A 14790-nucleotide genomic window follows, 5' to 3' on the forward strand; every position below is an offset into this window, starting at 1 on the left:
TTGGTAACGCAAATGGCTTTTATATTCTTAAGTGCGACTCGACCTCTGTTCAACATAACATAATTTGAATATATATTCATTCTGACTGAGTTAATAAAGCAAAAAATAGTTACCAGTTATTACAGATATATATATCTTAAAGGCGCGTGCCTTTGCCTATAACGATAGCAAGCACGCAACATTTCCACGTGATCAGTTTTTACATTCAACGACGACATGTAGCAAAGTCAGCCAATCATTTCAGTCAAGAGAGGTCGACAGATAGAATTTCTAACTTTGTAGATGCTATCATATTACATATAAAAATGAGTGTAAAATTCTTAAGTGAAGACAATTCGTGAGTCCAAGTGGTTACTTAACGTCCAGACCTGACTTGTAGAATATACCATTTCATTACATTTTCTTGAATTGTTCCTTAACGACTTCACGAACGTAGACAGTCGTTTTGACCCAGAAAGCTCTGCATCAAAATTATCGATTATAACACTAAATGGAAAGTGTATTGTTATACGAACATTTGCTTTGGTTTCCAATTAGAAAAATTTCACCTTTTGCTTTTCGTAATTTTAATTCGGAATAAACTGAAGATTAAATTTTAAAAAATGACTTATTGATTTTACTGTCAAATTTCCAACCACTGTCCTCAGGCTTTCGTACTTCAGTTTGTATATGAGACAGACAAGAGAGTCCAATTTATAAGAGTTCAATACCTAATTTTATTCAACCACTGACGTCACAATGTCTGTCAGAGATAAAAGCTCAGAAGTTGAATGTAACATCGGATTAAATATTACTAGTAATATTTTCCTGCCAAAAGAAACTGATCCACTTTTGAAAAAACATTCATTAGGACTTTCCTATGACCTGAACAAAAATCGGTGCGAGACGAAAGTTCAGACACAAACAGAGAAATCGGGTAAGTTTTAATGAATAAATAAATACGTAATGATAGTTGAAAATAAGAAAAGAAAAAAATGAGTATGTTTACACTCAAAATTGTGGGAATTTAGTTTAAGTTGTTAAAATTACCTTAGAAGGTTAACTATTTAACTTAGTTGGTAGAGGACGAGGATTAAATCCAGTTTCTGAAAGCTTCAAAGAAAGAAGTTACCACATAACAAAACAGTTCTAATGTTTTTGCTATGCTTGCGCGTCTATATTCTCAGATTTCTGTTCTCTAAGTTTTATTATAGGTTTACAGAAGTTCGTTAACCAGAAAACTAAAGTGATAAAACTGTAGTAACTCATTTCTGTGATCCATCGTTAGAATCTTTTGCTACAACGTTTAACCACAATTAAGCATGCAATCTTAAAATTATATTGGCGCATGTGTATATATTTCACAGTCTTGCCCAGAACCAGCGATTGTGATGACATTACATTTTCTTATACTTGACAATTATTTGAAGAATGAACAGTTTTATCAAGAAATTTCACTTCAGTTTCAAGATATTACAAAAAATTGTTTTGTATGATATATATATATATAAACATATATTATTGAGTCTTTTTTCTTTCATAGAATCGTAGGAAAAAATAAAATTATGAAGTGGTATTTTGTACTTAACGAAAGAATCACTATATGCATATTATTATTCAAACACGAAATGTAGGTTTATTTGTCTACTTAATTATGTAAATTTGTATTATACTATATTACCTCTTTTTCAAACCATTCTCAAGTAAATATTGATTTGTAATTATCAAATTTAACAGGAACAAGTTGGTATGCAGCTTCTATGATGGTCATAAACGTGGCTCTTGGGGCCGGTTTGCTCAACTTTCCACAAGCTTATGATCGTGCTGGGGGCGTTTTTGTTGCTATTTGTGTCCAGGCGGTGAGCTTACTTGCTTTCCTCCATTTTTGTGTGTAACAACTCAAGAAACTGAGTTTTGATAACCGTGTGATAAAAGTACAGATAGTTCACTGTGTAACTTCGTGCTTAATAAAGAATTACAAACATTTTTATTTTCCATTTTGACAATAATAATTAATAAACAAATAATTGAAATATTGGAATGTCCCCAGTTCTAAGAAACTAAAGAATATTTTCTTGAATGGGTGGACTTAATTATTTATATAAATATTATGGCGTAATCTTCTGTTGAATGTACGAGGTCTGTTCAAAAAATACGCGAACAGACGTCATAAAACAAAATGTACTTTATTTAGAAGTTACAGGTCTGGGACCATCTTCAAAGTACTTTCCTCCCCAACGCACACACTTATCCCAACGGTGTTTTCACTTGTTGAAACAGTCCTGGTACGCTTCTTTTGTAATGTCCTCCAGCTCCTTCGTCGCATTTGTCTTAATCTCGGGAATCGTCTCAAATCTTCTTCCTTTCAAGGGTCTTTTGAGTTTGGGGAATAAGAAAAAAATCGCAAGGAGTAAGGTCAGGTGAGTAGGGGGGTGGGGAAGAACAGTGATCGAGTGTTTGGCCAAAAACTCACGAGTTCTGAGGGCTGAATTTCGCAGCAACGCGGTGCATCTTCAATTTTTCAATCAAAATCTCGTAACAAGATCCAACTGATATCCCACACCCTTCAGCAAGCTCCCTGACAGTCAGACGTCGATTTGCCCGCACCAAGGTGTTGATTTTGGCGACGTGTGGGTCGTCAGTTGACGTGGAAGGACGTCCAGAACGCTCATTATCTTCAATGGACTGTCGACCATCCTTAAAACGTCCATGCCACTTGAAACATGCCGTACGCTTCATAGCAACACCACCGTAAGCCGTGTTAAGCATAGCAAAAGTTTTAGTCGCAGATTTTCCAAGTTTAACACAAAATTTCACAGCAAGTCGTTGCTCCTTCAGGCCATTCATTCTGAAATCCGCCAAACGAAAAAATTGCACTTCACTTAAAACCGCGTAGCTAATACACAAATGAAGATATCTGGAATCGGGAAATGGCGTCATAATCAGCTGATCTGTGCGAACCTAGCGACACCAAGCGGATTGCCCTGGAACCAGCTGGAGTCGCGCAATTCAAACAGTCCGCGTATTTTTTGAACAGCCCTCGTATTCGTAGGGAAAGTTGTTGGCTAGGCCTTTGAGACCATGTAGATAATTTATTTTTTACTTTTGCAAATGAATAAACATAACATTTCCTTGTTCAATCAGAATGATCTAAATTTTAATTTGTTATTCGTTTTCACTGATGTAAATAAAGTTTTTCATAGGTTAAAAGTTAAATTTCTGAATTCAGAATGTCGGAATTTCATATGGTTAGTCGTATCATTAAAAATACCTGTTTTTTTGATGGGTGGCATGAGTTGAATTCTAATATGTGAAGAAATATCTTGGATCCTCACAATGTTTATTCAATAATGGTACTCTAGCCGCTTTATGATTTGCATACTCTAAATGTCGTATTTTCAAACTTTTAAAACAGTTTCGTGGAGATACGGAAACAATAAATTACAATGTTTCAACAAGTTTACTTAATCAATGATCATTGCTACTTCTGACGCACCAATAAAAGATAAAAAAAAATAGTGGCTCTCATTGACTAGGCTTACCATCCTGACTCTGGGGAACATTCGTATTTTCTGTTTAAGTAATGCCATCATCGTTTGTCCTCCGGTGGGTTATCTGTAAGTTTACGAACTTACAATGCCAAAATCCGAGGTTCGATTGCAGTTTTTCGCTAACAAAATAATAACAACAACCCTCATCGTTCAAAATTTATATTTTAGTTATTACATTTTAACTTCGTGTAAACACAATATCAGTATACGAAAGACACTTTTAAAAATCTTTAAAAACTAGTTTGTCGTAATAATATAAAAAAAACAAAACAAACCCTACGCAAATTCTACCTATATAATGCATGACGTTTTACTTTGTAACTAAAATAAGAAAAGTGACTTCAGATACAATTAATTAATTTAGAGATATTCTTTTGCTCCAGGTTTTGGTGGCATTTATGATATCAGCCTTGTTAACCCTGGCTTACTGCTCAGATATCAACAGAAGTAATACCTACCAAGAAGTAGTCAGGAGTATTTTTGGGGAAACAACAAGAAGACTTTGCTCTGTTTTGATCATTTTCTTTGGGTTTGGAGCTTGTGTGACATTTGTCATCGTTATCGGAGACCAATTTGATACAGGTAATTTTACTTTTTTGTCTGCCAATGATTGGCCACATAATTAAGAAATATTTAAGGAATAGCGTCACACTATTCTAAGCCTAACATTCTTTTTTCCTGTATAATTTTTTCCAATTTGACAAAAATAAATAATGTTCATAACGCTTTAAAAAACAATATATTTTTTCTTCTTCTTTTTTGAAATAAATGTTGGAGACGGATGTCAAAAATAACTCAAAATGTTTGTGTTAACAAAACAAATATATGATCTGTGAGGAACAATAGAAGAATTTCTCTCCTTCTTATAGTGGCCCGGCATGGCCAAGCGCGTAAGGCGCGCGACTCGTAATCCGAGGGTCGCGGGTTCGCATCCATGTCGCGCCAAACATGCTCGCTCTCCCAGCCGTGGGGGCGTTATAATGTGGCAGTCAATCCCACTTTTCGTTGGTAAAAGAGTAGCCCAAGAGTTGGCGGTGGGTGGTGATGACTAGCTGCCTTCCCTCTCGTCTTACACTGCTAAATTAGGGACGGCTAGCATAGATAGCCCTCGAGTAGCTTTGTGCGAAATTCCAAAAACCAGATCTTTTTATAATATTTTAAAAATGTAATCATGTCTCCCTCGGGATTTTATTATAAAGAAGGACCAGACTTTCAAATGTGTTTATGTTTTTTTTGTTTTTTAACAACACTAAGATATATAATTATTTTGTTCTTTGACAGTTCTGTCGTCACTATATGGAAGAAATTTCTGTCACTTTTGGTACATGAGAAGAGAGTTCACAGTTGTTGCCAGCTCTACTTGCATTATATTACCACTGGCTTTCCCCAAAAGAATAGATTTTTTAAAATATTCGAGGTAAAATATATAATTTTATTTTAATATTTGTTTTATATGGATGTTTACCAGAAACTATAAATAGTTAAGTATTATTTATAATTTCTTCCTGATATTTAATACACGATTACAGAATGGATAAACTAAGCTTTGAATAATATTAATTGTAAAATGTATAAAATGTGGAGTTTCATTGGTTAAATGAGATATACTACTGAAAGATGTTTTGCAGATAACACAAAGATAGTCGTAATGCAAAGAAATTTGGCTTTTTAAGTATATGTCACGGCAAACATCAATTGAACCTAAACTGAGGCCTGGCATGGCCAAGCGCGTAAGGCGTGCGACTCGTAATCCGAGGGTCGCGGGTTCGCGCCCGAGTTGCGCTAAACATGCTCGCCCTCCCAGCCATGGGGGCGTATAATGTTACGGTCAATCCCACTATTCGTTGGTAAAAGAGTAGCCCAAGAGTTGGCGGTGGGTGGTGATGACTAGCTGCCTTCCCTCTAGTCTTACACTACTAAATTAGGGACGGCTAGCACAGATAGCCCTCGAGTAGCTTTGTGCGAAATTCCAAAAAAACAAAAACAAACAAACCTAAACTGAGAAAAGAAAAAAAATCTTCTAATTAAGTGTTAATCCTAAACTTATTAAACGTTGTTATTTGAGCAATGTTTAATAAATATTTCAACTGAGCTACAATTTCATTGAAGTGTATTTTGAAGTTTGAAGCCTTCCATTTGGATAACTCAAGTACACGCAAAAACCGAATTAGCAAAGCATAAAATAAACGTAATTCATGGTAGAGAATATACCAGTAGATTTAAAAGTAACAAAATAAACAAAACTTATTTATCAACTTACCCATTAATTATTTATTCAGTCTTACCTAAGAAGCAGTAGTTATCTGAAATATTGCCAAGTAAATAATTTTATGTGCTACTACAGCATGCTGTCCACACAGATACATCGTCACTGTTTTAATGATCCACTAAAACATAATGTCTTGCTGAATGACTTATATCGATCCACGTTTTTGTTCAACATATAATAATAATTTAATAAGTCGTAGGTTCAAAAAGCATACCTTATATTTAGATCATAATTCCGCTAGTTTCGATTGTTTAAACATATATTATTTCAACTATATCTGTCCCTAAATGTTATATAATGGTATTTTGTATTTTATTAAATTAAAAACGTTATTTATAACGACTGGCACCAATTGTAAACAAACGGAAGTTAAACGGTGATGGTGACAGTATCAATGTATACTTCACTCTATAGTAGCACCCAATTTTGTTATCGTAAAATGTTTCCGCGTTCTAGTACAGATAATTTGTAATACAGTAAACAGTCGTTGTATCAAATACATTTACGCTCTTTTCTTGTTCTTTTTTTTAGCTCTTTTGGAGTTTTAGCAATGTTGTATGTGGTCTTTCTTATGATATACGAGTACTTTGTCGGAAACTACGCATCAGGTTTGGTGAAAACAAGCCCCACAGTGTGGACGGATATATTCCAGGTGATACCAACAATTTGCTTCGGTTATCAGGTACTACCAGATACTTTAAATTTAATACTTTAAACGAAGGTTATTTAATTTAAAATCGAAACGCAAAGTTTTGAGCCTTGGATCGTGCACTGCAGATTTTTTAAAACAATAATATTCAAGAGTCAATGTGTCAGAAAGTGGGTAATATAGATTGCGCAAATGTATTCAAACATGTATTTTTTTCTAAATTGATCCACAGGTTTTTAAATAGTACGACAAATTTTAAATGCATTTTTAATGCACCCAGAACTGAATATCAAAATAACTTATTTGCATAATTAAATTAGTATTAACCCATTTCTATATTTTTCATTTATAATGCAGATATTTAGGTTTTAACTATGTTGTTTAATTCCAACATCTGAGCAATGAGACATACAAAACACACAACCAGAACCCTAGCAGAATATTCAATATTGTAATATGTGTCTTTAGGACAGACACTGTAAAGGTAATTGTTCAATTATTTTTCAGTGCCACATGAGCAGTGTCCCTATATACTCATGTTTAACCGACAGACGGGTGTCTAGCTTTCTTCGAACAGTCCTTGTGGCTATGAGCATGTGCATGCTCGCTTATTCGGTTGCTTCTTCAGCCGGATACCTGACCTTTGGTTCTCACGTGACTAGCGACATCTTGGAGTCTTACGATGCAAAGGACCCACTCGTCATGATAGGGATCACAGCTTTAGGTGTAAAAATGTATACTATTTACCCAGTTGTGCTGTTTTGTGGAAGGTAAGCTGTATGAACAAAATTGGCCTAAATTTGACCTTTTGGGTTATTTCAGTATATTTCCTCCAGGCTTTCATATGCAAATACAATGAAATGCATTCCGTTTGAGACAGGCTCGTTGTTAAAGGTAGACAATGATCCACCTACTGTCTACCAAAACTTCCAAAACTGACAGACATATCAGTTAAATGAAAATATTTTATGATTTTAGAATGTTTTAGCCTGAAGTCTATTAAACAAAGCTTATTTGTATCACGTGAAATTATCAATATTTAAAGTAACAGGTGAAAAAAAAATATTTGTATGTTTTAAATATTACAATTTTGTGTTTCATTTTACCTAACATTTAGAACATTTTTTCAGTATAAAGTGTTAACCATACTACATAAAAACTATTTGCATTTTATTATGAAGTAGCGTGTTGATGTAGATTTGAGTCAATGTGCTATGGGCGACATACACATATATGATTAAATTAAATCAGTAAATTACCGATCATTCGATAATGCAATTCTACAAGGTAGGCTTTTGACTGTAGGTTTGGGGTTAAACTCCTCCAAGAACGTTAAACGACGTGGAACTAAAGGACGTAATATATGCATATAAAGAATTAAACATTCAGTATTCTTCTACTCACAGTGGAAACAGAAAAGATGCATAGTAAAGCATTTAACATCAAAGTGAGTTCTAAAATGATAATCAAAGCCATTGCATAGCAATGTCTTCACCTGCAAAATGAGGATTATGGCTACGTAACACAATCCTCCATCGAAGCTGGGAATATCCATTGTTAATATTAATAAGATTAAAAAACAAGCATATATTACATCTTCCTTAACTTTAATCATTGTTTCTTTTCAAAGTTCACAATCGTCCTGCTATAGCTCGAAATTGGTGGCTGTTTTCATGAGAAAGATACTGGTAGAAACTGGAATTGCAACAATCCTATTTGACTACATATCTGTAAATCCCACGTTCTCTTCAATTAGTATTTTATACCATTGAAAGCTGACGTTCAGGCAGAATTAATGATATGTGCAAAATGTAAGATGCACAGTGTATGATTAATTTCGTTGTTTTTCACAAAGCCTTGTTACAGTTGAAGTGGTGGAGTTGGAGACAATAGTGCTTAATCATGGAGAGCGATCGACGGAGAAGGAAATAGCTCTAAAGACCAAACGAGTCCTGGAAGTTCCGTCATGTCAGCATGTTCTGACTGTTGGTCGTTAATGACATCAAACTCGAAAATAGTATTAGTTGAAAAGCTCGTTTCAAAAGTAAAGAATTTTTATCAAAATTTTAAATAATAATTGTGACAGAGAATGATTATTCAAAAATGCAGTATAGTCTTACAAGCTGTCAGGCTTGCCGCTAACGATGGAATAATGGAAACTGTCTGAATAATTTATTTTTTTTTACACATTTAATGACTTGAGCCCTTATTTTTCTTAAACACTATGATGCATTGAATTTTCTTGGGTGTCCAACGAATCATTTGAATCTCATCTGTATCCGCTAATCAGATTAAAGTTTAAATTTATTAAGGTTGAAGGTGATTCTCTTTTTAAATAAATTTAATTGTTCCTCTTAAGGGAAAAACATAAACTTGAAGTTAACATGTCTTGAATCCGCGATCTGCAGATTGGAAATAAAGCACCCTAACCCTCAGATTATGCCAGACCTTGATTTTTATTTACCATTAAAGGTGAATTTTACAGAAAAAAAAACTTTGCAATCAAAAGAACTACTCATACTGATTAATTTTGCAGGTTCACATTTTTTATAAAAAATATGTGCTAATAAATGAAACATAGAACTTGGTGCAGAAAGAGCCCTTTCCGAGAGGCAATCCGAACGTTTTAGTTTTTACGTTTGCTGCTGGGTAAAGTACTGTGACGTAGTAGTTGCCAAACAAACCGTCAACGCCAGCGCGTTGAATGTAAATAAACATGGCCAGTGCATACGGAGAAACAGAGGCGGAGTCTGTTTTGACTTTGTGTTCTGAACAGTGTCGAGTAGCGCCATATCAATTCAAACCTACTCTGAACGAACCTAGAACAGTTACTTTTGACACAGATCTGACAAGTTCTAGTGATGAGGACAGTTCCACGAGTGAGAGTAGCGGAACTGTAAGTGATACTGATAGAGCCCAGGCCGGTTGCGAGTCGGTCATACCTCCAGTGGAAGAATGGTAAGCCTAAGTTATGACAACAAATATGGTCTGTATTATTTCACGTACAATTTTACGCATCTCGAAACCTGTCTGGTGTTCACAAATTATTGGTATTACAGACTGGGTTTTATTTGTTTATACTTTGCCGACTATGGTAACTAATACTCGGGCCCTTCCACAATCATTTTACCGGATATTTATGACTCGTAACAAAATGAATTTCAATTATACGTTATAATTCTGTCTATAAGATCAAACTAGATGTAGCAGTCTGAAGAGTTAATTTAATATTTACCATAAATGTATAATTTATATGACATATTTCATATGCTTGTGCAAGGTGTAGGTGTGGTTTATGCGAGCAGATGCCAAACAGGAGAGAGTGCGTTTGTTGTCACTCATACGACAAGTTGTCAAACCGATTAAAAGATGAAGAGTGCATTACCCAGACTCGAGGCTTTGATGGAAATTGCCTGAATATCGATGTCTTGGAAACATCATACTATGAATTTGTTGACCAGTAACCATGTTATCATAAAACAAACATAAAGTAGCAATATCAAGACAAACAATAGTCTCACAAAGTATGTAATCCGAAAAAGCACCGATAGATTTACATAAAATACCAGCACTGAAAGGAACAATATGGTCGGTGCGCAACGAAGCGTGTTTGGTAACTATTACGTCATAGTTGTAAAACGTCACGGAAACAGCCGAACCACCGAGAGCAACTTGAGTTCGAGGAGCCGCATATTTTGTTCATTTTTTCCTTAAAAACTAAAGTGTTTAAAAATATGGCAACCACACAGGAATTATATCTAACCAAAGTACAGTTTCTAAGGCAATTACTAAATTTGTTGAAAATTCACCTTCAAACGGCGGCCATAATGAATTAATTCCCGCTGTTTAAGGGTTAATATAAGAATAAAAAAAAATGAATTGTCTGTTTTTGAGTAGTTTTATAATAAACACGTGGTACAGAAAACTACTGTTTCATACTAGTTGCTTCTATATGGTTGTTATTCTTGATAGCAAATAGCTTTTACTCTGCCCACAAGAACGTTGCAGCAACTTTACACAGTATTGGAAAGGGTAAAAAATTGTAACGTTCTTCACTGGCAGAGTGGATGATGTCTGTATATTACAACTAATGAATGCCATGAGAGAATTATCAGTTACATGTGATACTACTGCAAAGAGAGGTTTGGTTTGTATTTCGTGCAAAGATACAAGAGGGCTATCTGTAAAGAACAGTTACAAAGATTTTTGTATCAGTACGGAACATTCATACTTCCCGAGTTCTATTTAGTTATCGTAATGATTATTTCTGCAGAGATTCATCTAGAGAGAGAAAAAGCTGACAATTTATTCATATAGTCAGTAGTGATAACTGTCTCAGTGTCTACACTGGTATGAACCTTTTATTTGTTGTTTCATTAATAATGTTTCACTTTCTATCATACACACTCCTTATTTTCACACAGCCTAAGACTCAGTTGGTTTTTCCAATCCATATTACTTTATAAAATTTCCTTCTTGATCCTGCTGTTATTAAGTGGACCTAATTGGTGCGTGGAAGTCACTTCAAATGTAAATATCACAGTATGCGCACAAATCTAAAAATATGAAACAATGCTTTTCATCAGCAAGTTATGTATGATCAATACGTTAGTTTTATGAATTGAAGAAGCAAACGTGTTCTGTTATTGTTCTTTTCCATGCTTCTTGTTACTCACTCAGACAATAATCAAGTTTTGCTGTTATTATGCACAATGCTATACAGAGGGCTGTCTGTGCTCTGCCCACCATAGTATCGAAACCCACTTTTTAAGAATACAAAACTGAACAGTAATCAAAAATAATTTTTCATTGAATTCAGCGAGTATGAAATATAAAAAACAAATCATTAAATAATATTTTACAACTGATTATTTCTAAGCTCTAAATTACGTTTTTATGCTCAAAAATTGACCATAATTCTAACATGTGATAATGTTCACACACATTCTTCAATGGTTTTTACAGGTATTCTCTGAGGATTCCATTTCAACTTTCATTAAAATGATTAAAGAATTTAAGAAATGACAGCAAGGGACAAGTTAAACATTCTCATATAAAAATGTTGCTCATTTATATGTATTTTTGAAGATAAGAGGCCCTTTATTTATCATATTTTTAAGTTTGTCATGTTTACTGCTTTACCATAGGACAGCGATAGATGATCTCTATGTTCAAGTAAGAGGAATACCACCTGACATTGTCCTTGAGGGTGAACGATACAGAAGAATCATCATTGCACTGTCATGGTTTACTTGCTCTTTAACACTCTCTCTCCTAATTCCTAACATTGGCACAGTAATCGAATTTATGGGAAGTCTGGCAGCAGTTTTTATTTTTGTGTTTCCTGGTAGGTGATGCTGGTTAGACATAATTTCAGCCATAAAAAGTAAGGTATATATAAGTAAGTTAAATACTGAAAAGTAAAGCACTGTAGACACGCTACTAGGTTAATGGAAAGAAATACACTTGCACATTCAAAAAACACACAGCTTGTTGCTAAATGAAACTACAAAATTAACAACTATTCAAATAAGAAAATACTCAACCCACAACACTAGTGTCTCAAAACATTACATGAATTCCTAAAGCAAGTGCCCCTAACTTTGTTTCAACCCCAAACTGTATTTTTTAAAAATAGTTTTATTAAGTGAAAATATTCAACATTTGTATTTATTTTTAAACTGTTCAGCATAAATATTTAATTTTTGGAATTAAAGTCATCATATGTAAACTATTTATATCATTCTTTCTTAGTGAAGGAACTTGGAGATGTTTGTTTTTACCACATGCAACACTTCATAGGAAATGACACGCCAAAGAAAAAATAAATAAGCCATGTTCCTCAAAACACTGAGTCATTCTAATGATAAAAAATGTTTCTGAAGTGAAGAAAATTCAAGCCTGTCAGTAACATGCTACCACAGTTTGTTTGTTTTTGGAATCTCATGCAGAACAATACTTGAGGGCTATTTGCTTCTAACTTAGAAGTGAAAGACCAAAAAAAAGGTGGCTAGTTAACATACCCACCACCAACTCTTGGGCTAATTTTTTACCAACAAAGAGTGGGATGAACCACACTCTATAACCACAATTGCACAGTTAAAAGGGTGAGCATGTTCAGTGACAGGTTTCAAACTTGTGATCTGCAGATTGTAATGATTATCAGAAAGAACCTGTAAAGGTATAGCTATACTACATAAAGTGTGTTGGACTAAAATATTATAGAAATTTTGCTCTTTTAAGTAGTTAGATAAGTTACTCCTAATTTTACTTGTTAATATTTAATGACAGAAATTATCTACCCAGAAAAAGAAATTATAGTTCTTGTAATGAGTTCTTTTCATAATTTACTGTCAAGGCTTTGAAAAATATGACAAAACAAATTTCACCCTCTTGGGTACTGCCATAGGAAAAGATAAAAATACAGAAATTCTATCATCAGTATTATAGATTTAAAAAAAAAGTTAGCTTCAGAGGTTATCCTTCAATCTGAAAAATAATAGAGTTCTATGTTGTAAAGTGACAGATGTGTACTTAGCCTAAGAGATGGTAATACAACTCTTATTTGCTTGTTCCAAAGCTTCTTTAAAAAACAGAATTCACTGGTATTATGTTGTGTTCCAACCAATGAACTGCATAACCTCATACAACTGCTTTAAGTTTTGAAACTAAATGTATCGTCTGAAAACATTTTGTATGTCTACTGTATTACCAAAAGCAGAAAGACAGCAGTGGATGTGATGTGTGTTAAGCTATTGTGCATCATTACATAATTTTATCAATGTAGGAAGTGCAGTACCACCCATAATATGAAAAGGAATTCCTGGTTTTATTAAATATTACTGGTGGACAAAGTCTAATTCATAATAATACCCTTTTATTCTTTCTTTATGACTCAAAGAGTCATATGCAAAGGTTTTCTCAGGTTATCATCAACTGAAACCCATTCATCTGAAAGCAAGTAAGTGGTAGGATTCATCATGTCTTGCATTAATCGCTGTTATGAGTGGCTTATGGTCTGCAGATCTCTGTGAAATCCTCCAGCAGCAGTAGAACTCTCTACAAATAATGCATGCACTAATCTGCAGTCCTAAAATCTTTGTCAAAATTATGGGTAGTGGAGTTAATGTCATAGGTACAGTTTGCATACAACAGAGAAATTAATTAGCACATAAAGTGGGTTTTTATTTCTTTGGCACATTGCCCACAATAAACTTAGGTAACATAGCTTCCTAAAATGTATCAGACTGACACTACAAATAGATTGCTTCTCTTTAATAGGCCAAGAATTACTTTCTTCATAATATCTCAACTTTTAAATGGCTGTCTATCACAGTTGCTTTATATTCACTAAACAGAAGTGCTTCATGGTATCAGCAGGCCTATCACTAGATGTTTGGATTGATGACAACCTAACAGTTTTGATAATACTGTGTTATAGTTAGATTAATATCATATTACCATTTGGTTATTTTGGAATAAGTTCATACATGTGTTTTTTACTTTTTTTTTCAGGGTTGTGCCTTTTCAAAGTAACTCTGAAGAAGGATCCAGATCTTTCATATTTTAAAAGCAAATTCCTTGTGATTTGGGCTGTTTTTCTCTTAGCTGTAGGAACCTGTATATTTTTCTTGGTACTAATGCAGGCACTGATCAGAGATATTTCTGGCCAAGTTATAACAAGAAAACCTCATAGTTGTTAGTTACACACAACACCTACTTAAAAAATTATGATATTGTCATGTCTCATAAAACTAATGGTAGCTTGCATGTTTTTTTCTAATCAACGTTTTATACAGCAATTTACTAAAAACTAGTCAGGCTGCAATAACAAAATCAGCCCAACCATTTTTTTTTCATATTTCATTGACTATGACTGAAAATATATGTTAAATATTTATGTTTGCAATGGGCCTTTAATGTTTTATATTTTTTGATGGTATAAAACATTTCTGCATGATAATTCAATATCTAAATAATTATAAAAATTCAACTCTACCCATTTTATTAATTCAAGCAAACTTTAAGGGAAAGTTATTATGTTGAGCTTATATTTTTCTATTGGTGTTTAAGGTTAAATGAGTTTATAGATTTTTTATGTTGTTATTGGTGTGTGTACCCCTACACAGTATAGTAGCTACACTGTTTATTTCACTTTATAAAAACTTTAGGGAATTTCTGAGAAGACAAAATAAGCAAAATTAATGTTTGATGTTAATAAAGGGTTCAAGGTGTAGAAAACGTCTAGGCCAAATAGTATGTCATTTAATTTATTGACAACAGCCTAACTTTCAGCTATATATATATAGAGTATAAGTTGTTGCAGAATATGTCTTGAAAGA

At 33.8% G+C, this 14790-nt stretch overlaps 1 protein-coding gene across 2 annotated transcripts; it reads left to right on the forward strand.

Annotated features, from left to right (window-relative positions):
- Positions 1 to 287: 287 nt before the first annotated feature.
- LOC143249228 (sodium-coupled neutral amino acid transporter 7-like) lies at positions 288 to 14693 on the forward strand. 2 transcript variants are annotated; one of them, XM_076498713.1, is made up of 8 exons: positions 298 to 916; positions 1717 to 1838; positions 3914 to 4112; positions 4812 to 4947; positions 6331 to 6481; positions 6956 to 7218; positions 11596 to 11795; positions 13964 to 14693. In XM_076498713.1, exons 1-8 carry the CDS (start codon positions 739 to 741, stop codon positions 14149 to 14151), a joined length of 1437 nt encoding a protein of 478 aa, XP_076354828.1. In that variant the 5' UTR covers positions 298 to 738; the 3' UTR covers positions 14152 to 14693. The 2 variants fall into 2 exon arrangements, with proteins under 2 accessions (XP_076354832.1, XP_076354828.1); XM_076498717.1 differs by lacking the exon at positions 11596 to 11795 and having other exon boundaries at positions 288 to 916.
- The last annotated feature ends 97 nt before the right edge of the window (positions 14694 to 14790 follow it).

The sequence above is a fragment of the Tachypleus tridentatus genome, chromosome 1 (genome assembly GCF_004210375.1).
Source record: "Tachypleus tridentatus isolate NWPU-2018 chromosome 1, ASM421037v1, whole genome shotgun sequence".
Taxonomy (NCBI): Eukaryota; Metazoa; Arthropoda; class Merostomata; order Xiphosura; family Limulidae; genus Tachypleus; species Tachypleus tridentatus.